This window comes from Symphalangus syndactylus, chromosome 5 (assembly GCF_028878055.3).
Source record: "Symphalangus syndactylus isolate Jambi chromosome 5, NHGRI_mSymSyn1-v2.1_pri, whole genome shotgun sequence".
Lineage (NCBI taxonomy): Eukaryota > Metazoa > Chordata > Mammalia > Primates > Hylobatidae > Symphalangus > Symphalangus syndactylus.
This window is the reverse complement of record NC_072427.2, coordinates 136687579-136714957: the sequence shown is the minus strand read 5'-3', so window position 1 is coordinate 136714957 and position 27379 is coordinate 136687579. Positions and strand designations below refer to the sequence as shown.

At 38.9% G+C, this 27379-nt stretch overlaps 2 protein-coding genes across 8 annotated transcripts in view; both read left to right on the top strand.

Annotated features, from left to right (window-relative positions):
- The window catches only part of AEBP2 (AE binding protein 2), a 104075-nt gene that overhangs the window by 47482 nt on the left and 29214 nt on the right, over positions 1-27379 (top strand). For all 7 annotated transcript variants that reach the window (XM_055280453.2, XM_055280447.2, XM_055280454.2 and 4 more), the window contains exons 4-5: positions 8735-8921; positions 15094-15218. In XM_055280453.2, coding sequence (XP_055136428.1) covers positions 8735-8921; positions 15094-15218 — 312 coding nt within the window. The remainder of the gene's footprint in view (positions 1-8734; positions 8922-15093; positions 15219-27379) is intronic.
- On the top strand, positions 15235-27374 carry LOC129483290 (large ribosomal subunit protein eL34-like). Its single transcript, XM_063640773.1, has one exon. It carries the CDS (start codon positions 23862-23864, stop codon positions 24159-24161), a length of 300 nt encoding a protein of 99 aa, XP_063496843.1. The 5' UTR covers positions 15235-23861; the 3' UTR covers positions 24162-27374.

Below are 27379 nucleotides of genomic sequence, written 5' to 3'. Positions count from 1 at the left end.
GATGTATATGCAGGTTAATTTCAGAGCCTATACAAATGTTTTGTGTTTTTTTTTTTTCCAAATCCTTTTCTTAGAAACTGTAGACGTTTCCTATTGAAGAGGGGAAAGAAACTGTCTTTGAAAGAAAAAAAGTTAAGGTATATGATTTAGTGAGGTATTGTTCCATACATGAATCATAGGAATTATTTAAATCAACAAAACATTGATGTCTAAAGTACCTGGCACTATGCTGGGCATTATGGAAACGAGGTAATGAGAAAAACAGAGTAGGCAGGGTGCTGTGGCTCATGCCGTAATCTCAGTACTTTGGGTGGCTGACACAAGCAGATTGCTTAAGCACAGGAGTTTCAGACCAGCCTGGGCAACGTGACGAAACCCTGTCTGTACAAAAAAAATACAAAAATTAGCCGGGCGTGTTGGCATGTACCTGTAGACCCACCTACTCAGGAGGCTGAGACCCACCTACTCAGGAAGCTGAGGTGGAAGGATCACTTGAGTCCGGGTGTTTGGGGCTGCAGTGAGCTGAGACTGCACTCCGGCCTGGGTGACAGAGAGAGAGAGAGAGACCCTGTCTCAAAAAAAAAAAAAAAAAAAAAAAAAAAAGTAAAAAGAAAAGCAGGCCTCTATACTCAGGGAACTTGTAGTCTGTGGGTTTATACAGATCTAAAGAAACTTAAATAATGAAATGTAAGTTCTTCAATAGCGACCTATGAGATTCTCTGAGTTAGGGATCAATTAAATTATAACGGGCTGGGAAAGGATAGTAGAAGATGAATGGCAGGTGACTATAGAGAGAGGAAGTGATAAGGTGATGTTTGAGGTGAGCCTCTGCTTTTTTTTTTTTTTTTTTTTTTTCATTTTGTTTAAAGTTCTGATGTATAGTTGTGTCGAATGCACACTTGTTTAACAGTTTAATGATTTGTTTCTTAATGTTTGTATGCACATTTGTAACTACCATCCTGATGGAGAATATTTCAGTAAGACAAGATTTCTACTGTCCTTTTCTGGTCTGTTTCTTCTCCTGCCCTCCACCCATCTGCCCAGACTATATTCTAATTTCTTTCATACTTACTTTATGAACTCTTATATGAACTCTTAGTTGTGTGAACTCTTGTATCTGGCTTTTTGTTCACTCAACAAAATATCAGCGAGATTTGTACAAATTGTATGAAGCAGTCATTTAAAAACACTGCTCTGTAATATTCCACTGTACAGATAAATCCATTCACTTCCTGTTGGGCATTTGGATTGTTTCCAATCATTGGCTGCTATTTTTTTGTTTTGTTTTGTTTTTTGAGACGAGGTCTCACTCTGTCACCAAGGTTGGAGTACAGTGGCCTGATCTCTACTCACTGCAGCCTCAGTCTCCCTGGCTCAGGTGTTACTCATACTGCAGTCTCCCAAGTAGCTGGGATTCAGGCATGTGCTACCATGTCCAGCTAATTTTTTGTAGAGACAGGGTTTTGCCATGTTGCCCAGGCAGGTTTCGAACTCGCAGGCCCAAGCGATCCTCCCCCTGTGACCTCCCAAAATGCTGGGATTACAGGCATGAGGCACCATGCTCGACCATCTTTGGTTACTATTAACCAAGTTGCCCCATGGACATTCCTTTACATGTCCTCTGATTACACACACATATTCGTTCCTCTTAACTATAATATCTTAATACTACCAGTCCTTTCTTTTCTTGTCTTTTTTTTTTTTTTGAGATAAAGTTTCTGTAACCCAGGCTGGAGTGCAGTGGTGCAATCTCAGCTCATGTAACCCCCACCTCCTGGCCTCCAGCGATCTACCCGCCTCGGCCTTCCAAGGTGCTGGGATTACAGGCATCTACCGATCCTTTTAATTTTGGCCATTCTAGTGGATGAGTAGTGGTATCTCATGGTGGCTTTAATTTTTGTTTCATCAATTTGCAATGATGTTGACCACATTTTGTGCTATGGGTATCTGAATATTCTATTTTGGGTGAAGTGCCTATTCAAGTCTTTGCCAATTGTGTTAATTGGGTGGTTTGTCTTTTATTATTAGGTTAATAGAAATTCTTCAGAAATTTTGAATATGTCTCTTGTTAGATACATGTATTGTAAATAGCCTTCTCCTAGTCTTTGGTTATCCTTTTCCCTGTTTCTAATGGAGTCTATTGTGTTACAGTGAAAAGGGGGATCATTTCAGGTATTTTTTTTGAGTACATAATTCATATACATAAAATTTAACATTTTTAAGGTACTATAGTTCAGTGATTATTTAGTATATTCACAGTTTTGTAAAATTATTACCACTATCTGGTTACAGAAAGTATGTATGCTTTTGAAAGAGAAAAAAGGGGCTGGGTGCAGTGGTTCACACCTGTAATCCCAGCACTTTGGGAGGCCAAGGCGGGCGGATCATTTGAGGTGAGGAGTTCGAGACCAGTCTGACCAATATGGTGAAACCCTGTCTTTTCTAAAAATACAAAAATTAGCCGAGTGTGGTGGCATGCACCTGTAATCTCAGGTACTTGGGAGGCTGAGGCAGGAGAATCGCTTGAAGCTGGGAGGCAGAGGTTGCAGTGAACCGAGGTCACGCCACTGCACTTGTCTGGGTGAGAGAGCGAGACCCCACCTCAAAAAACATAAAAAAAAAAAAAATAGCGAAAAAAGGGAGCATTTAAAAAAGTGAACTATTTAGGGAAGAGCATGTAGTTTCATATATGTAAGTGATTATTGTAGCAATTTGAAAATATTTAAAAACAAATATTTCTGATTAGTGAGCTTTGACTATCTAGAAGTTAAATGTTAATGCAATTGGTGAAAAAAGTTTCTCATGTTTGTTCTGTGGTGAGCAAGATGAAGTAAGGGTCAGAAAGAATTATAGTAAAGACTTGATTGATGCATTGCAGAGCCTTGCACATTGTATATGTATATTATTACATATTTTAACTAAATTAATTCTTACAATAATTCTTTGAGTTAATTAATGTTGTTGCCCACATTTTTTAGATAAGGAACTGAGGCAAGAACAGATTAATTTTTTTTTTTTTTTTTTTTTTTTTTTGAGGCATAGTTTTGTTCCGTTGCCCAGGCTAGAGTGCAGTGGTGTAGTCTCAGCTCACTGCAACCTCTGGCCCTGGGCTCAGGTCATCCTCCCACCTCAGCCTCCAAAGTAGCTGGGACCACAGGCACACGCCTGGCTAATTTTTGTGTGTGTGTATATCTATATATATATATTATATATATATATATATATATATGTATATTATATATATATATATATATATATGTATTTTTTTTTTCGGTAGAGACAGGGTTTTGCCATGTTGGCTAGGCTGGTCTCGAGCTCCTGGGCTTAATTGATCCACTCACCTCGGCCTCCCAAAGTGCTGGAATTACAGGCATGAGTCATTGCTCCTAGCCATATTAAATATTGTTTGTGGCCATGGTCAGTGGCAGATTCTGAATTTCAGACGCAGAAAGAATCCGGGGTCGTTAATTATGTTACTCTGGTGTATTTGTCGAAACCAAGAAATCAACATTTCTGTTTGGAATTTTTCTTCCTTTAGATCACCTCCTCATTATCTGTAAGACTGGTGCTTTCTGATTTGTGTTCTGATTGTTGATCTTCATAGGACTTCTGGGAATATGAATAAGATGATCTCAGTACTAACAAAGACAGTCTTAGTATTGCTTCGTCCAAATAAATTGTTCGGAAAAAGAAAAAACCAATTCAGTAATTCTGTGTTTCAAATTTTAGAAAAGCTACTTGGCCACCAACATATTTTTTTTATTGTTGTTTGAAATGGACTCTTGCTCTGTCACCCAGAGCAATGGTGCGATCTCGGCTCACCGCAACCTCTGCCTCCCAGGTTCAAGCTATTCTCCTGCTTCAGCCTCCAAGTAGCTGGGATTACAGGCATCTGCCACCACGCCCGGCTAATTTTTATATTTTTAGTAGAGGCATGGTTTCACCAAGTTGGCCAGACTGGTCTCGAACTCCTGACCTCAGGTGATCCACCTGCCTCGGCCTGCCAAAGTGCTGGGATTACAGGCGTGAGCCACCATGCCCGGCCAACATACATTAATATATAGGGTATTTCAGTGGGAGACCACATTTAAAACAGTGTTTGTATTAGTCCGTTTTTCACACTGCTATAAAGATACTACCTGAGACTTAGTAATTTATAAACCAAAGAGGTTGAATTGACTCACAGTTCTGCATGGCTTGGGAGACCTCAGGAAAATTACAATCATGGGGGAAGGTGAAGGGGAAGCAGTACCTCTTCTTCACAAGGTGGTGGCAGAGAGAGTGCAGGAGAACCTGCCATTTTTATAAACCATCAGATCTCGTGAGAACTCCCACACTATGACAAGAACAGCATCAGGGAAACCGCCCCCCATGATCCAGTCACCTGGGAGGTTTCTCACTCAACACATGGGGATTATAATTCAAGATGAGATTTGGGTGGGGACACAGAGCCAAACCATATCAGTGTTCAACAACCAGCTTTTCCCTCATCATTGAAATCGGTTTCTTTTTCATCAGAACACTATGTGTAGGGTCTTGAGTTCAGTGATGATATATTTATGAGTGAAAATATAAAACATATTTGAAAAGTAAAACCATACTCAGCAACATGAAATGCTCACGTAAAGAGGATGGTACTAGACTGTTTGAAGAAACAGCAGATTTGTCTCTGCCTCATGTTCTGTAGGATTTTGATTAGTTGATGCCTAAAATTATTTTTTCCTTTAGCGGAGAAAAGTTTGTATTTAAGTGAAATATGTGTGATTCTATTATATTTTTCTTTTAATGTAAGCACTCTTTAGTTCTAAATTTTACTTACGTTTTTTTTTAAATGATTTTTGATTGATAAATGACCAAAATCAAAGATAAAACAATTTTCTGTTAGAATTCTCATTACTGGTTTCATTTCTAGAGACTGAATCATTGATGATTAAAATAAACTTTTTTTTTTTTGCGTGGGGGAGGTTAGAGATGGAGTCTCCCTTTTTTGCCCAGGCTAGTCTCAAACTCCTGGGCTCAAGTGATTTTCCCACCTTGGCCTCCCAGAATGTTGGGATTGTGCGTGCACTTGGACTAAAATAAACTCTTGATGGTAACATTATGAGTTCTAGATGCTACTAGGGCCTATCTTTGCTGTCTGGAAGGATGCTGGGACAAAATGACTCTTAAGACTTACAACATTTCTCAATTCAGACTAGCCACGTTTCAAATGCTTAGACATTACATGTATCTAATGGATATATGTATTGGATGGTACAAAACTAACCCATTAGGGTAATTAAACACTCTCAAGTATCAAGCAATTTTGAGTATCGGGTTTTGTATGTTTATTTTTTTCTTTCTTTTTTTTTTTTATCGTGACTGAGTCTCACTCTGTTGCCCAGGCTGGAGTGCAGTGGCACGATCTTGGCTCACTGCTCTGCGTCCCAGGCTGAAGTGATTCTTGTGCCTCAGCTTCCTGAGTAGCTGGGTTATATATAGGCTTGTGCCACCATGCCCGGCTAATTTTTTTTTTTTTTTTTTTTTGAGACAGAGTCTCACTCTTCTGCCCAGGCTGGAGTGCAGTGGCATGATCTCAGCTCACTGCAACCTCCCTGGCTAATTTTTGTATTTTTATTAGAGACAGGGTTTCACCATGTTGGCCAGGCTGATCTCAAACTCCGGAATTCAAGTGATCCACCCACCTCAACCTCCCAAAGTATTGGGATTACAGGCGTGAGCCACTGTGCTCGGCTCAGGTTTTAAATTAAAAGTTAAATTGGTCATTACGGAAATGCAGTTGAAAACCACAAGATACCATTTCACACTCACTAGGATGATTTTAATAAAAAAATGGAAATAGTGTTGGCGAGAATGTGGAGCTGGTGATTATACAACGTTGTGAATACACTAAATTCCACTGAATTGTACACTTTCAAATGGTTAATTTTATGTGATATGAATTTCACTTTAATGAATAATATTAATTTAAATGAAGTAAAGTTAAAAATTCATTTACTCAGTTACAATAACCATATTTAAAGTGTTGAGTAGCAATATTTGGCTAGTGGTTCGTAGGTGTGCAGTGACCTTGGCAGTGGACCATGTAGTTCTGTGGCAACATGGTACTCTACAGAAGAGATGGCATCTTTAAAAAGCGTTATTATTTCTTGGTACTCAAAATATGTATGATAAAATTTTAGATTTTAAATATAGAAATCATTAAATGCTGACTTCTCATGGTCAGAGTCTGTAGGTGAAAATTCTTGATGCAGCCTGTTTGAGGACCATGCCATTCATAGGGTTGTTGTATGAATTAAATACTAATTTCAGAGCAATGAATATGGCTAATTGTCTCTATTCAGGGTTTCCCATAGCCCTGTGCTTTAATTAGGCCTTACTGTACTCCTCTGAAATTTTACTGCTTTATATGTATGTTTTGCTGAACATATAGAAGCTCTTCTAGTGTAGTATCTATATCTTATTCATCCTTATCCTTCTAGCATATTATGTAATACTGGACATAGATAAGTATGTGAACTAAAGTCTTGAATCATTTCTCCCTCTTTTTTAACTGAGTATGCACCACAGAGTAAGTAAACATTTTTCATAGAGAAGCTGAGGGCCATAAGGAGCCCCCAAAATATATTTTGTATGTCAAAGTAAAGAGAGTAATTATTAATGGATACCATATAAGAAGAATGTGTGATTTTTTTTTTTATCAGCATCAGTAAACATGTAGCTGTTTAGTTCTGCTAATATACTTAGTAATATCTATGATTTGCAAGATGCTTCTGGGAATATAAATATTCATAAATATACATCTCTGTGTTCAAAATGGAAAGTGTTAGTTGGGATAAGTATATAGATATGCAGTGAAGTGTGAGGACAGCCTCAAGGGAGAATTAGGTCTTGTCCATTTGGGGCAGATTTAGAGAGACTTTATGAGGAAAGTTATGATTTTTACAAATAAAGGGCTGTGTTGTGATTTTAGCAGCTTACAGTTGGTAGAGGTACCTCGATTGAAGGAAAGAGCCTGAGGCATGTGATTTTTTTAATGCTATTATCTAGATGAACTTTTACAAGATGAACCCCCTGGGCATAACGTGATGAATATATTTGGTTTTTAACATGACACATTTATGTGCTTAGAGTTTGGTAAGTCAAAAACTAAGTAAATTGGTTAAATGACTAATAGAAAAGTCATTATCCATCCAACTGTGGATATTTCTATTTTGTTTTGTTTTAATTACGATTCATTTGTTAGAAGACCTGCAATTTTTTTTCCCCAAGATATAATTAGAAATCACACACTTATACCGTAGTTAATTTGTATATATTAATTCTGTTGCTACCTGAACATTCTGCATTCTTTGTTAAAATAGCACATCTGTCAGGTGACTTGGGTAGTTAACCTTTTGATTTCTTAGTATTGCAAGTACAGAAGGCTAAAGAGGCAGTATTTAATGGATATTGTGGAGGGCTGCATATGACCAACACTGAGCATGTCTTTTCTGAGAGAGAGGCTAGATCTAATTGTTTAACAAATTTAATTTTATTTATTTTTAAAATATTAAATGTAGTCCGTATGGGTTTTCATGTGAAGTTTAAGAAATTTGTAAGAAAGTAATTTACAAAAACAAGGCACGTGTGGTGGTGCACACCTCCTAGCTCTGTGGGAGGCCCAGGCAAGTGGATGGTTTGAGCCCAGGAGTTCAGGACCAGCTTACCCAACATGGTGAAACCCCCTTTTGACAAAAAATGCAACAACAACAAAATATTAATAGAGTGTGGTGGCGTGTGCCTGTAGTACCGCTACCTGGAAGGCTGAGGTGGGAGGCTCGCTTGAGCCTGGGAGTTCGAGGCTGCAGTGAGCTGAGATCATGCCACTGCACTTCAGCCTGGGTGACAGACTGAGACCCTGTCTCAAAACAAAACAAAACCCCAAATACAAAATACATTAAAAAGTCAATATTGAACTTTTCTCTTACCTGTTTTAATAGTGTATAACACTAGGAAGTCTGCTGAAGATTTTGAAGTAGCATGTATTGTAAGAAAAATACTTTAAAAATCCAGGAATCCAGCTGGGCGCGGTGGCTCACACCTGTAATCCCAGCACTTTGGGAGGCTGAAGCAGGCAGATCACATGAGGCCAGGAGTTCGAGACCAGCCTGGCCAATGTGGTGAAACCATATCTCTACTAAAAATACAAAAATTAGCCAGGCATGGTAGCACACACCTGTAATCCCAGCTACTTGGGAGGTTGAGGCACAAGAATCACTTGAACCCAGGAAGCAGAGGTTGCAGTGAGTGGAGATCACACCACTGCACCCCAGCCTAGGCAACAGCAAGACTCTGTCTCAGAAAAATAAAAATAAAATTCAGGAATCCAGTCATTGCCAGGATATCTAATTCTTTATTGCAAAAACAGCTTAGTGTTCCTGCTATAAAAATGATTGATTCAAAACCAGATTTTTCTGGGAAGAAAAATCCCATTATTTTTGTATTGCATGTAGTGGAAATAGCAGTAAACTGGGAGGTCGTGAAACTTGTTGCATTTTCAAGCTTTGTCTAATGTATGTCATCTTACTTGGCAACTTCATAAAGTGAAAAGACTACTAGTCCCTTATGCTTCCTTTCTGGAATTAGTTCTGTTGTACTGCTTATTCTGAAAATACTAGATATTCACTCATTTATATTCTTCTCGTGCCCTACACAGCATGCCTGACATTATTTCTGTTTTATTTTCTTTTAGTGTGTTGTTGGTGGCTGCAATGCCAGCTTTGCTTCTCAGGGAGGGCTAGCTCGTCATGTACCCACACACTTCAGTCAGCAGAACTCCTCAAAAGTTTCTAGCCAGCCAAAGGCCAAAGAAGAATCTCCTTCTAAAGCTGGAATGAACAAAAGGAGGAAATTAAAGAACAAAAGACGACGCTCATTACGTAAGTGTTACACTGAGAAAATCTGATGTATTTGATGGTTTTAAAAGATATCTTAGGCTTTTATGCAAACCCACTGTGAACTTCAACTCCTTTTCTATTAAAAGTAATAAACAGGTAGGATGCCTGTCTGTCAGTGAGAGTGAGAATTCAGTGGCACATGTTTGTAGTAGCTAAGGGAGTATATGTGGCCTTCAAATATAAACTGTATAAAATTAGATTTGGGGGCTACTCTGATTCTTTTCTAAAATAACATTTAAAATATGGTAACATTGGTATTTCTAGAAATATTTTAGAAAATCTGAACATGTTAAAAGTAAATATCAAGTAAAAGTTAAGTAATCTATCTATTCCAAAGTAGTGTGTGTACCTGAGTGGGGAGGTAGAGGCTGCAGTGAGCCGTGATCGCGCCACCACACTTGAACCTGGGAGACAGAGTGAGACTCTGTCTCAAAAAACCAACAATAAAAAAAACCACCACAAAAGAATGTGTGTGGATAACAAAGCAGTGTTGCTTTTTTTTTTTTTTTGAGATGGAGTCTTGCTCTGTCACCCAGGCTGGAGTGAAGTGGCGTGAGACAGGGTTTCACTGTGTTGGACAGGCTGGTCTCAAACTCCTGACCTCAGGTGATTGCCTGTCTCAGCCTCCCAAAATGCTGGGATTACAGGTGTGAGCCACCGCACCCAGCCAATAGCAAAACAATTTGAATGTGATGGGTGTCATAGTACCTAGTCTATTGTAACATATGTACAATGTTTATGTGCTTACTTACCAAAATGTATCCTTGATGTTTAGGATAGAAAATAATTAGATGATAAGGCTTGTAAATGCTGGGAGCAGGAACAGACTTTGCAACCCCAGAGTGTAGCTGGTCACTACTTCTTTGTGTCAGCTGGTTAGTTTGTGGCTTTATTTTTTATTATTATTATTGTTTTTTTGATGGAGTCTCACACTGTCGCCCATGCTGGGGTGCAGTGGTGTGATCTTGGGTCACTGCAGCCTCTGCCTCCCGGGTTCAAGCAGTTCTCTGTCTCAGCCTTCCGAACAGCTGGGATTACAGGCACCCGCCACCACGCCTGGCTAATCATTGTATTTTTAGTAGAGGCGGGGTTTCACCATGTGGCCAGGCTGATCTTGAACTCCTGACCTCGTAATCCACCCGCCTTGGCCTCCCAAAGTGCTGGGATTACAGGTGTAAGCCACTGTGCCCGACCAGCTGGTTAGTTTTAACTATATATCCTCAATGAAGAAATACCAGTGGGTGAATGAGTGAATAAAGCTGTCATTGAAAGGGAGTCCACTCCAAAGGTAAATTAGAAAGAAAAAATAGATTGTACTTTACCCTTTTTCTCTGGGGATTGATTAGTATAGACAAGACTCCAGACACTAATTCCAGACTATGAAATTAGTCTGTAAAACATTGAAATCTTTTTGTTACTACAGATTTATAGCAGACAAATGAACAAACCAGAAAACTTTATATATTTTGTTTTTATTTTTTTTCTACTTCATTAACTGAGAAAAGTAAACTTTGTTTAACTCTCTTAAGTTTCATTCTTGCTTTTTTTTTTTTTTTTTTTTTTTTGGATACAGGGTCTTACTCTTGCCCAGGCTGAAGTGCGGTAGTGAGGTCATGGCTTACCACAGTTTCAGACTCCTGGGCTCAAGCAATTCTCCCACCTCAGCCTCCCAAGTAGCTGGGACTACAGGCCTGAGCCACCATGCCTGGCTAGTTTTTATTTTTTGAAGAGATGGGGGTCTCTCTGTGTTCTCCAGGCTGGTCTTGAACTCCTGGGCTCAAGTGATCCTCCCACTTCAGCCTCCCAAAGTGCTAGGATTACAGGCATGACCCACCACACCTGGCCTTAAGTTTCTTTTTGTTAAAGTAATCATGTTTATTTTTAATCAACGTTGGCTATTTATGGTACCATTTTCATTTTGACCTCCTTTATAAAAACAAATTTAACATTGTGGTCATTTTACTTGTGTTAATATCAAGTAGCTTGCAGTTGCACACAGAAAATTGCTAAATATATATTATAGTACTCAAAAACCAGATGACTTTTCCACCAGTTTCACCTATCCTCATTATTATTTTAGTCTCAGTGTATACACAGTAATCATTTAAATTTTCTGACTTTTCACATTATATACTTGGCAGTATCTATGCAATTTGCTACTCTGTCTTGTAAACAGAAGAGAGATTCAGTTAAATACCAAGTTCTTGCTTAGAAACAAAGTACTGGTGCCGGCTTAAGTATATGTTTCTTTTGACGGTGGTGTTTTTCCTCGTATTAACTTAGCTAATAAGGCAGGCTGCGTAGGGAGAGTTGGCAGAGAGAGGTGGTGGATGAAAATACCTTTTTGTCATCTGTTTTATTGAGGAGAATGGGGTTAGTCCTGAATATATTACTTTATGGACTTTAAAAAGGATCCAAGGCCTTTTCACTGTGGGGAGCCATTGTTAAGACAGTGCTGTGATTTGAATTAGCATGTTACAGCTGCTGCATTTCACTCTTTCTTTAAAAGCATACATATCTATAGCAGTTAACTTTACCTAGTATCTTTCTCATGTAATTCAAGAAGACAGTTTTTATGTAACTGTGAAAAATATACCCTATAAATTGCAGCACTGCAGCAAATGTAATTTTCTGTTTGATAAAATTTGTTTTTTTTAACCTTTTTTTTTTTTTTTTTTCTGAGACGGGATCTCACTCTGTCGCCCAGGCTGGAATGCAGTGGTGCAATCATGACTCACTGCAGCCTCAACCTCCTGGGCTCAGATGATTCTCCCACCTCAGCCTCCCAGGTAGCTTGGGCTACAGGCACACACCACCACACCCAACTAATTTTTGTATTTTTTTTTTTTTTTGGTAGGAATGGGGTTTTGTCTTGTTGACCAGGCTGGTCTTGAGCTCTTGAGTTCAAATGGTCCACCCGTCTCAGCCTCCCAAAGGGCTGGGATTACAGGTGTGAGTCACTGCACCTGGCCTGATAAAATTTATATATATATATATTTTTTAAATTTTTATTTATTTTTTCATTATTTTAAGAATCTTATTATTAAATAATAATATATTTTTAAAACATAAAAATACATTTTTAATGCTTTTTAAATGTACTTTAAAGTGGAAAGAATAGTATAATAAATACTTGTATTGTTCTTCACTTAGAGATTTACCAATATGGTACATTTGTTTTATCTTCCCACCTATATACTTTTTTAGTCATGGACCCAAAATTCTTAAGATGCATCTCCTAAGAATAAAGATATTTTTCTACATAACCACATCATCATCATTAGACCTAAGGAGAAGATAAATCATACAATGTATGTAATTTTGAACCATGGGAAAATAGAGTTTCTATTTTTGTGGTTTCCAGAGTTTTTTTTTTTTTTTTTTTTTTTTTTTTTTTTTTTTTGAGACAGACTCTCACACTTACTGCCCAGGCTGGAGTGCAGTGGTGCGATCTTGGCTCACAGCAACCTGTAATGTTAGGTTGTCAGTTTGTGATCTTTCAACCTTTTTGTTTTGTTTTGTTTTTGTTTTTGTTTTTGTTTTTTTTTGAGACAGAGTCTCACTTTGTTGCCGAGGCTGGAGTGCAGTGGTGCAATCTTAGCTCACTGCAACCAGTGCCTCCCAGGTGCAGTCAATTCTCGTGCATCAGCTTCTTGAGTAGCTGGGACTACAGGCACACACTACCATGCCCGGCTGATTTTTGTATTTTTAGTAGAGATGGGGTTTTACCATGTTGGCCACCAAGTCTCAAACTCCTGGCATCAAGTGATCTACCTGCCTTGGCCTCCCAAAGTGCTGGGATTACAGGCATGAGCCACTGTGTCCAGCACCAAAGGTTTTTGATTATGTATCTTATTAGTTAAAAAAATACTGAGCACACAGTCTTAACGTATGTAATTTATACATTGTATATGGGTAATACTACTAATGCACATTATACAAAATTGCCAAGAAGGAATATTGAAAAAGAATGAGATGAAAAAACTAACAAGGGTATTCTATTCTTTACTTACTCTAATGGATCATGACACACACCTACTTTGGAACTACTGTTCTAGTTTGGTATTCTTGATATGTACAATGGAGATATTGTGGTTAAGGTCTGAATGCACAGGCTGAAGATTGAGGACTGCTTTCATTATTGTGAATTTAAGTGATGGCTTCAATGTTTAAATTTGAGTGAGGAGTGGTTAATTTGAGTGATTTAGAGTGATGAGTTATTATTTTCCCCAAGTGTTTATTCTTCTTAGGAAAAAGCATATATTTGGAGAGCTTGGAGAAAGTACACATTTTTTTTTTGAGTAGCCACTATCTAACAGAAGAATGATGTATTTCTCAGAACTCTCCCTTGCTCACCCCTGCAAATGTCAAGTACTTTTTTCTTTCTGATTTCCCATTGTCACTGGCTTCTTAGTCTTTTGGGTTCTGCTTGTTTATTACTAGTTGGTGTTTTATTTATTTTCTCTTGAGGAAATATCTGGAGAAAAGAGCTGTTTGTCTAGGTATGTTCTATTTAATGTGCTGACTGGTGAAAATATTCCCCCATAAAAGCTATGGTGGATTTGTGTAGATGTTTTGAGAACTCTTTGAATAGCCATAGTTTAGGAAATCAGCATATATGTAATTCAGAATATGCTGTACCAGGGAATCAGGCCAACTCTTTTATTAGTGAAATTGAATTTTCAATTACAGATCTTGAAAAATTACATGTATTAGTAAGCTCCACAAATGTAAAATAATCAACTTATTTATTTTGAGCAACTTTCTTATTAGGAATAAGAATAGAACAATTTATTATAATTAGTGGGATGAGAATTGAAATTTGAAAAATGTTCTTACAAAATTAAGTCTTCAGTGTGTAATTTTTTTGATTATGCTAAAATATTGCCTACTCTATATTTGTGAAACGGTTTATCCTTTAAAAAAAATTCCATGGTGGAACATGCCTATAGTCCTAGCTACTCAAGAGGCTGAGACAGGAGGATCACTTGAGTTCAGAAGTTAGTTTGAGGTTACAGTGAGCCATGATCACACCATTGGACTCTAGCACCTTGGGCAGCAGAATGAGACTGTGTCTAAAAGAAAAAGAAAAAAACCAGTTACACAAGCTTATTAATATAAATGGCCTTATGATTTATAAGGCATTTTTATATGCATTTGTTTTATTTAATTACAATTGAAAATTGTTACGATAATTTACATTTTACAAATAATCACAGTGTAATGCAGGTTAAGTAGTTTGCCCACAGTCACACAGCTGATAACTGGTGGAGTTGATTGGCAGCTTTGGTGGACTGATCGGCGTCCAAAAATTTCTTTGTAATTTTATTAGATCATTGTTCAAATAGTTGTTCATAATCAAGAAAATACTTGTTAAAAACCTCAAAATAGGCTGGGTGCAGGGGCTCACGCCTGTATACCCAGCACTTTCAGAGGCCGAGGTAGGCAGATCACATGAGGCCAGGAGTTCAAGACCAGCCCAGCCAACATGGTGAAACCCCAGCTCTACTAAAAATACAAAAATCAGCCGGGCTTGGTGGTGTGCGCTGTAGTCCCAGCTACTCAGGAGGTTGAGGCATGAGAATTGCTTGAACCTGGGAGGCAGAGGTTGCAGTGAGCTGAGATGGCACCACTGCACTTCAGCCTGGGTGAAGGAGTGAGACTGTGTCTCTAAAAAAAAAAAAAAAAAAAAAAAACCTCAAAATAATATTATTGTATTGTCAGATTTGTACAATTTGAAATTATATGGTAATACAAAATGTTCATGAAATTTATTTTGTATGTTTGGCAATGGTGAGTTTGAGATCCTGATATATAGATGATGTTCCTCACATTGCTGAAAATACAGACCTTATGCTGAGGAGAGATGTTGGAGTAAAAGATAATATTTTATGAAAAATGAAGTAGCTGAGATGTGGAATCATGAGGTTTGAGGTTAGAACTTAACTCACCAAGGGTCAGAATTAACCCACATTCACTCATTTGTTGAAATAATGCTTTTGCATATTAGTCTTATCTAGAGTCCATGTTTTGTAAGCAAATAATATCTTGAATTTAAATACTGTTGATAGATACGTGTTTGTTAATTGTTTCAATCTTTATTATTACTGTTACATTTTTCTAAATATTCTTTACTTTTTATGTTGACATTTAGCACGGCCACATGATTTCTTCGATGCACAAACACTGGATGCGATAAGACATCGAGCCATATGCTTTAACCTCTCAGCTCATATAGAAAGTTTAGGGAAGGGACACAGTGTTGTTTTTCATAGTACTGTAAGTATTCTTTTATTTTTTCAAATTAAATATAAAGCTTTGCAAAAATATATTTCCACAATCATTTCTAAATCTCTCAAAATATAAGAAAATACAATTTAACAGAAATCACAAAATCTTTTGTTTTATCAGTATTTAAAATATTGTATTATTGGTTATAAAGCACACGTTTCCTATAATTTTACATGTTTGTGATTAAACTGAATATGTTAGCCTTTAGTTTGAGCTACTTAGGAATAATGGGATGACACATCATACAGTGCTACTAGGCATTACTGGGCTCTGACATTAGGTAAACCAGGTGTCTTTTCTCACCTGGTTTCCTCATTTGCAAAATTAGAACATGAGACTCCTTTTACCTCTAAAAAGTTTCATTCACATTTCTGTGTACTGCATGGAGCCACCCCTTACCCCATGCAGCCATCCAAAGTTTATGTTAAACAGAATATGAGATTATATTTGCTATCAGAGCTTCATGAAGGAAGGGATTTTAGTCTCTTTTGTTCCACTGATCTGTCCCAAGTGCCTAGAATTTTGCCTGGCACATGGTAGGCACTCAGTATAGTTGTTGAATGACTATGTTGTCAACAGAGAAGAAGAAAAGTACCAAATTTGAAGAAGAACAAATATAGTTTATTTTTTGGATAATTAGGAGTTGTAATAGAGAGTTGTTCTTTCTTCCATGCCCCTTTTCGTTTTGTTTTTCAGTCATTTTTAAATTGGCGTAGTTTGCTGTAATTAAGTTAATAAATGTACGTTGTAGATCATACTTTTGGTGACTCGAATCTCTGAAAAGTATGTGTTTAATTTTGGCTGACAAAATACAGGCCGGGTGTGGTGGCTCATGCCTGTAATCCCAACATTTTGGGAGGCCTAGGCAGGCGGATCACCTGAGGCCAGGAGTTCGAGACCAGCCTGGCCAACATGAACCTTGTCTCTACTAAAAATACAAAAAATTACCTGGGTGTGGTGGTGGGCACCTGTAATCCCAGTTACTCAGGAGTCTGAGGCAGGAGAATTGCTTGAGCCCAGGAGGTGGAGGCTGCTGTGAGCTGAGATCGTGCCACTGCACTCCGACCTAGGCAGCAAGAGCAAAACTCCATCTCAAAAAGAAAAAAAAAAAAAAAAAAAAAAGAAAATACAGCCAGGCTTGGTGGCTCACACCTATAATCCTAGTACTTTGGGAGGCCAAGGCAGGCAGATTGCTTGAACCTAGGAATTCAATACCAGCCTGGATAATATGGCAAATCCCTGTCTCTACAAAAACATGCAAAAAATTAGCGAGGCATAGTGGTGTGCACCTGTAGTCCCAGTTACCCAGGAGGCTGAGGTGGGAGGACTGGCTGAGCCCAGGAGGTCAAGGGTGCAGTGAGCTGTGATCGTGGCACTGCACTGCAGCCTGGGCTACAAAGTGAGACCCTGTCTGAAAAAAAAAATTATAAATACACTAAATTTGGGTTACTTTTATTTTTTATATTTCAATTGAAAAATGCGTGAGAATTGAAATACAAAAGGTCCTTATTGATATCAATATCTTGTTTGGTTTGAACCTCTATTTCCGTCGTCTCCTATAAAAATGAGTTTTTTTTTGCATTTTCATGTTTTCTTCTACATGCAGTCATCCCACTGTATCCACAGGTTCTGTGACCGTAGTTACAACCAACCATGGATTGATAATATTTGCGGGGACAAGAACCACAATAAAAATCATACAAATTAAAAAGTACAGTGTACCAACCATTTACATAGTATCGACTTAATTATATGGGAGGTTTTGCATAGATTATCTGCAACACCATGTTATTTTATATAAAGGCCTTTTAGAGCATCCTTGGATTTCACTATTCAAGGCAGTTGGAGATGTCCTTACTTACTTCCCAGTTATATATAGTTTCCTGTTATTTGTACCTACTTTTTTTTCTTTTGAGACAGAGTCTTGCTCTGTTGCCCAGGTTGGAGTGCAGTGGCATGATCTAGGCTTACTGCAACCTCCACCCTCTAGGTTCAAGCGATCCCCCTCCCTCAGCCTCCCGAGTAGCCAGATTACAGGTGCATGCCACCAAGCCCAGCTAGTTTTTGTGTTTTTAGTAGAGATGGGGTTTTGCCATGTTGGCCAGGCTGGTATTGAACTCCTGACCTCAAGTCATCTGCCTGCCTTGGCCTCCCAATGTGCTGGGATTATAGGCATGAGCCACCATGCCCGGCCCATCTTGAGTTAATTTTTTATATGGTGAGAGCTCAGTAGAGGTCCAGTTTCATTCTTTGGCATATGGTTAGCCAGTTTCTCCAGTGCCATTTATTGAATTAGGGAGTCCTTTCCTCACTGTTTTTATTTTTGTCAACTTTTTTGAAGATCAGTTGGTTGTATGTGTGCAGTTTTATTTCAGGGGCTTCTATCCTATTTCATTGGTCTGTTTGTCTATTCTTTTTTTTTTTTTTTTTGATACGTAATTTCACTCTTGTTGCCCACGCTGGAGTGCAATGGCGTGAACTTGGCTCACTGCAACTTCTGCCTGCTGGGTTCAAGCAATTCTTGTGCCTTAGCCTCCCGAGTAGCTGGGATTACAGGCGTGTACCACCACACCTGGCTAATTTTGTGTTTTTAGTAGAGACAGGGTTTCTCCATGTTGGTCAGGCTGGTCTCGAACTCCCGACTTGAGGTGATCCGCCTGCTTCGGCTTCCTAAAGTGCTGGGATTAACAGGTGCGAGCCACCACGCTTGGCTGTCTATTTTTGTACCAATACTGCACTGTTTTGGTTACTGTAGCCTTGTAGTGTAGTTTGAAGTTGGGTAAGGTGGCGTCTCCAGCTTTGTTCTTTTTGCTTAGGATTGCCTTGGCTCTTCGGGCTCCTTTTCATTCCATGTGAATTTTAGAATACTTTTTTCTAATTCTGTGAAAAAATATTGGTAGCTTGATAGGAATAGCATTGAATCTGTAAATTCCTTTGGGCGTTGTCACCATTTTAATTACACTGATTCTTCCAATCTGTGAGCATGGAATATTTTTCTGTTTTTTTGTGTCATCTATGATTTCTTTAGCAGCCTTTTGTAGTTCTCCTTGTAGAGATTGTTTACCTCCTTGGTTAGATGTATTCCTTGATATGTGTGTGTGTGTTATGGTAAATGGAATTGCATTCTTGATTTAGTTGTCAGCTTGAGTGTTATTGGGGTGTAGAAATGCTACTGATTTTTGTACGTTGATTTTTTTTGTATCCCGAGACTGCCAAAGTTGTTTATCAGGTTTATGAGCTTTTTGGTGAGATCTTCAGGTTTTTCTAGGTGTAGAATCATATTGGCAGTGAAGAAAGTAAATTCGATTTCCCCTTTTCGTATTTGGATGCCTTTTATTGATCTTACCTGATTGATTGCTCTGGCTAGGACTTCCAGTACTGTGTTGAATAGGAATGGTGAGAGGGGACATCCTTGGGTTTTTTTTTTTTAAACATTTATTTTTATAGAGACAGGATCTTGCTGTGTTGCCGAGGCTGGTTTTGAACTCTTTGCCTCAAGCAGTCCTCCTGTCCTAGCCTCCCAAAATGTCGAGATTACAGGTGAGCCACCACGCCCTACTGATATCCTTTGTCTTTCTTTCCCTTTCCAGGACAGGGTCTTACTCTGTCACCCAGGCTGGAGTGCAGTGGCACAAACATGGCTCACTGTAGCCTCAATCTTCTGGGTTCAAGAGATCCTCCCACCTCAGTCTTCTGAGTAGCTGGGACCACAGGCATGAGCTATCACACCTGGCTAATTTTTTTTATTTTTGGTAGAGGCAAGGTCTCACCATGTTGCCCAGGCTAACCTTGTCTTGTTTATGGACTAAATTTAAATGGAGGCATGCTTGACATAATGTAGGTTATTAAATGTATCATGTAAATTAATTTATGTTTTTAGTTACCACATAACCAATGTTGTCCCCTAACTTGAATTTTTCAGATAATGAAACTAGGGACTAAAAAGGTTGTATTATCTTTCCTATTGTGATCTAGTATAGTTGTGTATTTTTTTTGAGACGGAGTCGCTCTGTTGCCTAGGCTGGAGTGCAGTGGCGCAATCTTGGCTCACCGTAAGCTCTGCCTCCCAGGTTCACGCCATTCTGCTGCCTCAGCCTCCCGAGTAGCAGGGACTACAGGCGCCCCCCTCACCATGCCTGGCTAATTTTTTTATATTTTTTTTAGTAGAGATGGGATTTCGCCATCTCTACTAGGCCAGGATGGTCTCGATCTCCTGACCTCGTGATCTGCCCACCTTGGCCTCCCAAAGTGCTGGGATTACAGGCGTGAGCCACCGCACCTGACTAGTTGTGTACTGTTATTACATAGGGTTTATGGACCTTTACCCCCACCCTATTCATGGATTCCAGGATGAGAACTCTTGTGGTATTTAGATTGATATGTGTGATACTACAGGGAAGATAAATCCTGCTTGAGCCTGGCATGAGAGCCTGGTTGGGAGCTCACCCTTTTGTTCTTCCTTGTGTTGCCAATTTATTGACAGCAAATATACCAATTAAATGGACACTATTAAATAACTTTATTAAAAAAAAAAGGCAAGATGGAAAATGGAGCAATAGTTAGGTATCAGTACATTCCACTCAAGTTTTAGAATATTTAAGGGTGGAATTGTATATTTTGGAAATTAGATAAGGATATAAGGAGAGAGTGATAGAACAAAATTTGGAGTCAAAGGCAAGAAAGTGGAAAATTAGATGCAAAGGAAGGGAGACTTTTTCTGAGATTGGAAGACACAGGAGACATGAATTAGAGGAAAGGTGTCCTTATTCTCTTTTAAATAACATAGGAAATACATTTATCTAAATAAAGATGAAAGAGTTGGGGGGTAAAATACAGGATTTGGAGACCAGAAAGAGAATATGGCTGCTCTGGGGACTTTGTGGGGATTCAGCAAGGTTAGAGCCTTGCTCAGCAAGGCTGGTTGAAGTCCTCCTTTGAAATTTGGGAACATAGTTTTATGATATGGTAGGTCTGTAATATAGATTTTTTTTTAACAGGTCAGTAAGATGTTGTCACCATGTCCAGAGTGTGGCATTAGAGCTAGTTTGTTCATTCACTTATTAAATTAAGTGTTTTAAATATTAAGGTGATCATTAAATATTGAGCACCTACTGTGAGCCAGGTATTAATGTAATGACATAGCAGTGAGCAAAACAGATTAAAACCAACCAAACAAAAAATACCATGCAGCTACTCTAATTGAAGAGACATGATAAAACAAGATAAATTAGTAAAATTGTAAAAACTCGTAATGAGGTCATAAACCATTCAATTGTTAGTGGGGGTTAAGCATTTTAGCCAGAGGGAAGATGAGGTGTAACATCTTGAGGTGTAACATCTTGAGGTGGGACAACAGTGAGTAGGCAGTGTAGCTGGAGGGAACAAGGGAAGAGGAGAGAGTAGGAGTTAAGTTTGAGAGGTAATAGGGAGAACCTTGGTGGACTAAGACCTTAGCTTTTATTCTGTGTGAGATGGGAAGCCATTGAAGGGGGTTGAATAGGCATGGTCTGATTTTGTTTGTTTGTTTTGTTTTCTTGAGTCAGAGTTTCACTCTGTCACCCAGGGTGAAATGTGGTATGATCATGGCTCACTGTTGCCTCAAACTCATGGGCTCAAGCAGTCCTCTCTCCTCAGTCTTCCAAGTAGTTTGGTCTGTAGGAGCACACCACCATGCCTGGCTAATTTTTTGGGTTTTTTTTTTTTTTTTTTTTGTAGAGACAACATCTTGCTATGTTGCCCGGGCTGATCTCAAACTCCTGGGCTCCGGTGATCCTCCTGGCTTTGCCTCCCAGAGTGCTGGAGTGAGCCACCATGCCTGGCCTAGTTTTTAAAATAATATATATAATATTTTTTGGGGACAGAGCCTTGCTGTGTCACCCAGGCTGGAGTGCAGTGACACCATACTGGCTCACTGCAACCTCTGCCTCCCAGGTTCAAGCGATTCTTGTGCTGCAGCTTCCTGAGTAGCTGGGACTACTACTAAATTAGCGTCCCCATGCCCAGCTAATTTTTGTATTTTTAGTAGAGATGGGGTTTCGCCATGTTGGCCAGGCTGGTCTCGAACTTCTGACCTCTAGTGATCCACTCACCTTGGCCTCCCAAAGTGCTGGGATTACAGGCATGAGCCACTGTGCCTGGCCCTTTTATTTCTCTCTTAGTAAAGAAACTTGCTGCCAATAATTTTTATTGAGGTATAATTGATATATAATAAACTGTACCCATTGAAAGTATACATTTCTGTGAGTTTTGAAAGTTGTACTCACTGAGGCAAGCAGCACCACAGTTAAGATAGAATAGTTCCAGCACTCTGAAGTTTTCTGATGTAGCTTTGTAGTACATTCCTACCTCCACCTCCTGCCCTAGAAAACCTACTGTTGTTCTTTTCCCTCGTGCAAGCTTTAACGTGTTCGCTTTGGTTTCTGTGTTGAGAACAAATTGTAGAAAGTCAGGGGTGAGAGTAAAGGGGAATCTGTCTTTTCAGTATTTCAAGTCAGAATGATAGTGGCTTAGACTGGAATGTTTGCAGTGGAGATAAGGGTTGGATTCTGGTTATCTTTTGGAGTTACTATGGACAAGAGTTATGGATGGATGAGATACTGGGTTTTAGAATAAGAGGTAACAGCAACTCCAAGGCCTTTTGGCCTGGGCAGCTCCATGGCAGAGCCGTGGAGGCTCTCAGGCAAGCAGATTGGGGAGAAGGGAGTATCAAGAGGTCTAATTTGGACATATTTAGAGGCCTATAGGGCATTCAGTGGCTCTGTCACTTAGGCTGATGGCTATAAGTTGAGAGCCCAGAGGAGAGAGGTGTGGCTACAGATAGAAAATATGGGAATTTTTAGTGTATTTGTGGTATTTATAGCTATCAGACTGGATGAGATTACCTAGGAAATAAGTGTAAATAAAGAGAAAGTTAGCATAAGGATTGAAGTGTTTGGGGCTCACCAAACATTTAAAGATTTAAAGGGCAATAGATTTGGTGAAATGGTGGTCTAGTAATGAGCTAGTGTCTCTACAGATAAGGGAGTAGTGATGTAAAAGGGAAGCACTAACTTGCATATGCTTTCATTAGAGCAGCTCATTTTGATGAAATCCTTAGCTTCACCATGGGAGGAATAGAGATGGCTCCAAAAAAAGGAAAATGAAGGAACCAAAAATAGTGTTAATAATATTAGAAGTCTAGAAAGAAAATTAAAAATTTGCGCAGAGTCAAAATAGTCCATGAAAAGTTTTTGAGCTATAGAAAACATCTGAGAGGGCTTGAGAACATTGACGCTTACATATATTGTAAGCTTAAAAACCTAGGAATGAGTGATGTCCACCCTTAAGTCACAGTGAGGAGGCAGAGGTACCTTAACTGAGGAAAAGTCACACAGGTGGAATGTAATCTGAAGAATGATTTTTTTCCTGGGGAAGGAAAGTGGAAGGAAGAGACATCCATAATGAGATAAGGTCTTCGTTGGACACAATAGAAAGGAAAGGAGCTAGGTGAGCAAATTCTCCAAAGTTCTATAACTGGGAAGGTTTTGATGGAGGCAGTACATGTTAAACAGAATCAATTCTGTTAGTAGTAAAAAAACATTCAGTACTAACTGCAAATTTAAGTTACTTTGTTATCAAATTAACTTTTATAGAAAATAATACAAATAATGAAACAATTGGTTAAAAGAAGGATATCAGGTACTATACTGTTTGGTTTGCCTAATTTGCCTTATTTCATTAATTGAAATATTTTCTTTCGAGCCTTCTCCAGAAGAGGTCAGCAAAATCCTAGTTACCAATCAGTTGGCTTGCTGTGCTTGGTTGGCTTGCATTGTTTTTATGTATTATTGCATTGTAGAGGTATTTTGTTTTAGCAGCTCCAGACCTGTGTTTGGGCTTTTAAATTTTGTTGCCAAGTCTAGAATCAGAGTATTTATGTTACTACAGACTTTTTTTTTTTTTTAAAAAACATATTTAAAAAAATAAAAACTAGAAACGGGGATTCACCATGTTGTCCAGACTGGCCTCGAACTCCTGGGCTCAAGCAGTTCTCCTGCCTCAGCCTCGCAAAGTGCTGGGATTATAGGTGTGAGCCACTGCACCTGGCCTGACCATAGGTTTTTTATATAGTGGAGACAGTGTTTTGTTTTTGCTTAAAGCTCTGCTTTTACTCAGTCCTAATATGTTTTCAGGATTACATTATAAGATTATTTTGTTTGGGTGGTTGGAACTTGATTAAAAAAATTGAGATTAAGATTGTTAAAACACTAAAGTTCTAATTTTGTTTATATGGAAATTTTAAGAGTTTGACATTATTGTTTTGCCTGATTTTATTTTATTTAAGCATTACCTTAATTTTCAGAATCTGGTAATAAAAGTATATTGCTTTTCTTATACTTTTTTAGGTCTTTCTGTTCAGATTGATGTTAACTTGCATAGATTCCTTAAGCTTAAACCTAGACTGATTGGCCTACCTTTCATTTAGAATAAAACCAACTACAGCAAAAAACTCCAGGAGATAACAAGTGCTTTAAGTTGTAAATTAGAGACTTTTCCTTCTCATTAGTATTTTTTCTTTACTGTTTATTCATTTAAAAATATTTCAAAGGCTTTCTTCTTCCTCTTCTGGGACGCTGTCTGCAGGCACTCAGAATGGTCCAGCATTTGACATACTGTCGTAGGCTTTTCTACAATACAGCCTCTAAAAAAACAAGGCTGTCCCGGACCCTTGGTAATAGAGTTGTTTACCTTTTTACTAAGAACGTTGGGAAAGCATCAAAATCTGCATGTGGCATGTGCCCAGGCAGACATGAAGGGGTTCGTGCTGTAAGACCTAAAGTTCTTAATGAGATTGTCCAAAACAAAGAACATGTCAGCAGGGCCTATGGTGGTTCCATGTGTGCTAAATGTGTTTGTGACAGGATCAAACATGCTTTCCTTATTAAGGAGTAGAAAATTGGTGTGTAAGTGTTGAAGGCACAAGCACAGAGTCAGCTAAATTAAAAAATACAACTTTTTTAAGTAATAAAAATGAAAAGACTTGAAAAAATTTCGTCTACTATGAATGCTTTTGATTGGGTAAGCTAAGCCACATACTTAGATAGTAAAACAAATGGCATTTTCATTCTCTTAATTAATAATAACATGGCTTTGGCTTGATTACTTAAAGCTTCTTTAATTCACATATATTTGTGAAAATATATGATTAAAAGTGAAGTTGAGGCTGGCTGCTGTGGCTCACACCTGTAATCTCAGCACTTGGGAGGCTGAGGTGGGCAGATCACCTGAGCTCAGGAGTTTGATGCCAGCCTGGGCAAAATCGTGAAACCCTGTCTCTAGAAAAAATAAAAAAGACTTACCTAGGCGTAGTGGCTGCGCCTGTGGTTCTGGCTACTCAGGAGGCCAAGACGAGAAGAATACTCAAGCCTAGAAGACAGAGGTTGCAGTGAGCTGAGATTATGTCAGTGCACTGCCTGGGTGACAGAGTGAGACTTTGGCTTGAAATATAAAAGCGAAATTGAAAAACCTTTTACTTCGGGTTGTTGAAAAACCTTTTACTTCGGTAATACTAATACCATTGCTACTCTCTCTCTCTCTTTTTTTTGAAACGGAGTCTCACTCACTCTGTTGCTTGGACTGGAGTGCAGTGGCATGATCTCGGCTCACTGCAGCTTCCACTGCCCAGGTTTAAGCAATTCTCCTGCCTCAGCCTCCCGAGTAGCTGGGATTACTGACGTGCACCATCACGCCTGGCTAATTTTTATATTTTTAGTAGAGATTGGGTTTCACCATGTTGGCCAGGCTGGTCACAAACTTCTAACCTCAAGTGTTCCGCCCACCTGTCACTTGTTTTTATTAGTGTGTGTGTAAACCCAATGTTAAATGACTGCATAGTATTCCATTATATTGCATTACGTTCTCCATTTACTGGAAATGTTTGGGTTAGTACCTAAGGTAGAGATAGAATTTTCTACCATATTCTACATTCCACATTCGGTGAGGGAAGGTGGGCACATAAAGCAATGGCAATATGGTGTAATACATGCTAATGTAGAGTAAGCACTCAGCATTTTGAAGACATGCACTAGAGACTTTTCACCCGTTATTGGAGTTGTGGGGGAGGGGCAATATGGAAAAAGTGATAGCGCATGTGTCCTATGTATAATTGTGTATGCGCGTGGGCAGACACGGCATATGCCAGGCCAGGAAAGTGTTGGGATGGTGGGAGTAAAAATTTGATATGAATTTTATTTGACTTAACTGAGACCTATAGTTGCCTGGGTTAATTGCCTGAGTTATTTAAAATGAGTAATTGAAAGATGAAGCCTACATAACTTAAACATTTTTGCTGAGTATGTAAATGAATGTTCAGTAATTTGTTTTATATAGAGGCAAAGTCATACTTTGGAGTCTAGATACATTAATTGGGGTTTCTGGTCACATTTCTTGAATAAAACACATTTAAATGTGTACATAATCTAATGGTTTGCAGCTTTTATTTAAAGTGGAGCCAGAACTTGTAGACAATTGAAAAGCTATTAGAGATACCCTAATGAGACATGTTACAGTTTTTGTTCTCAATTGTTACTGTAATTCTGCAGTACATCGCTTTTTAAGGAAGTGACTTTTTTTTTTTTTTTTTTTTTTGAGATGGGGCCTCTGTTGCTCAGCCTGGAGTGCAGTGGCACAGTCACAGCTCCTGGGCAAGTAAGTGATCCTGTCACCTCAGCCTCCCAAGTAGCTGGGACTACAGGCAAGCACCACCATACCTGGCTAATTTTTTGTATTGTGACAGGGTCTCCCTATGTTGCCTAGGCTGGTCTAGAACTCCTGGGCTCAGGTGATCCTCACTTTGGCCTCCCAAAGTACTGGTATTGTGGGCGTGAGCCACCGAGGAAATGACCTTTAGTAAGCCTTCCAAAAGCTATGAACTCCAGTTTTCATATAAATAAGTCTTTAGTTTTAGTAGAGTGGGATTTGTTTTGTTTTACTGTTGTGTGCCCAGCACTCTAAAATGGTATCTGGATATGATAACTGTTCTTCTGTAAAACATTAATGCTGCTGGTGCACAGAAAGCCCCAGAGAGTTGGTTGTTCCATTAAGTTAGAGATCAGGACAATATTTCTATTATATGTACCATAGTTTGGGAAACTGTTCTCAGTATGAGGCTAAAGGAGTTCAAGGCAGAAAACCATGAAATAGCTGAGGCCTAGAGAAGCCAGATCCTGAAGAGTTTTCTGCACCATACTAAGAGTGACCCTTTCCTAAGTGCTCGGGGGAACTATTGAAGAGTTTGTCAGGAAAGTGATGCTACTGAATTTGTACTTTGGAAAAAGCCTTCTGGGTACTTAGTGGAAGGTAGCTTTGATGACTTGAGGAGGTTCAGAAGAATGGAGACCTGAACTTGGGTTATGGCAGCTTGGATGGAGAGAATGGGTATTAATGAGTACAGTTCCTAGATCTTAGTGTTGGAATATTTGCTGTCCCCTTTTTGGGCCTGAAGTGCTCGAAGGTGTTCACTGTAACACAAACATCCTTGGCCACAGAGCTTTTACTGAATCTAGGTTTTTTTTTTTTTTTTAGGATAGATTTCCAAACAATTCATTTTATACTAAACACTACTATAGGTGGTATGACAAAGATTCATAGGATAAGAAATATTCCTATGTCATGGAGTTTTCAGTCTTGTGGGAAAGACAAAGGTTTGAGTGCTACAAGGCAGGGAAGAACTGCAAAGCAGGCAGGATTACTATCTCTTCAGGGTCTGAACACTTAAGTTCTTGATTAGGGGTGAAAGTTTTTTTTTTTTCTCTGAGATGGAGTCTTGCTGTATCACCCAGGCTGGAGTGCAGTGGCGAGATCTTGGCTCACTGCAACCTCTACCTCCTGTGTTCAGGTGATTCTCCTGCCTCAGCCTCCTTAGTAGCTGGGACTGCAGAAGCCCACCACCACTCCCGGCTGATTTTTGTGTTTTTAGTAGAGACGGGGTTTCACCATATTGGCCAAGCTAGTCTCAAACTCCTGACCTTATAATCCACCCGCCTTGGCCTCCCAAAGTGTTGGGATTACAGGCATGAGCCATCGTGCCCAGCCCCAAAAGTGTTTTTTAACAATACATGAAAATGATGTTTTACACATTGTTTTTATGATTTCTTTTCATGTCATTATCA

Coding starts and splice junctions, on each gene's coding strand:
- LOC129483290 (XM_063640773.1), top strand. CDS start 23,862: ATGGTCCAGCATTTGACATACTGTCGTAGGCTTTTCTACAATACAGCC.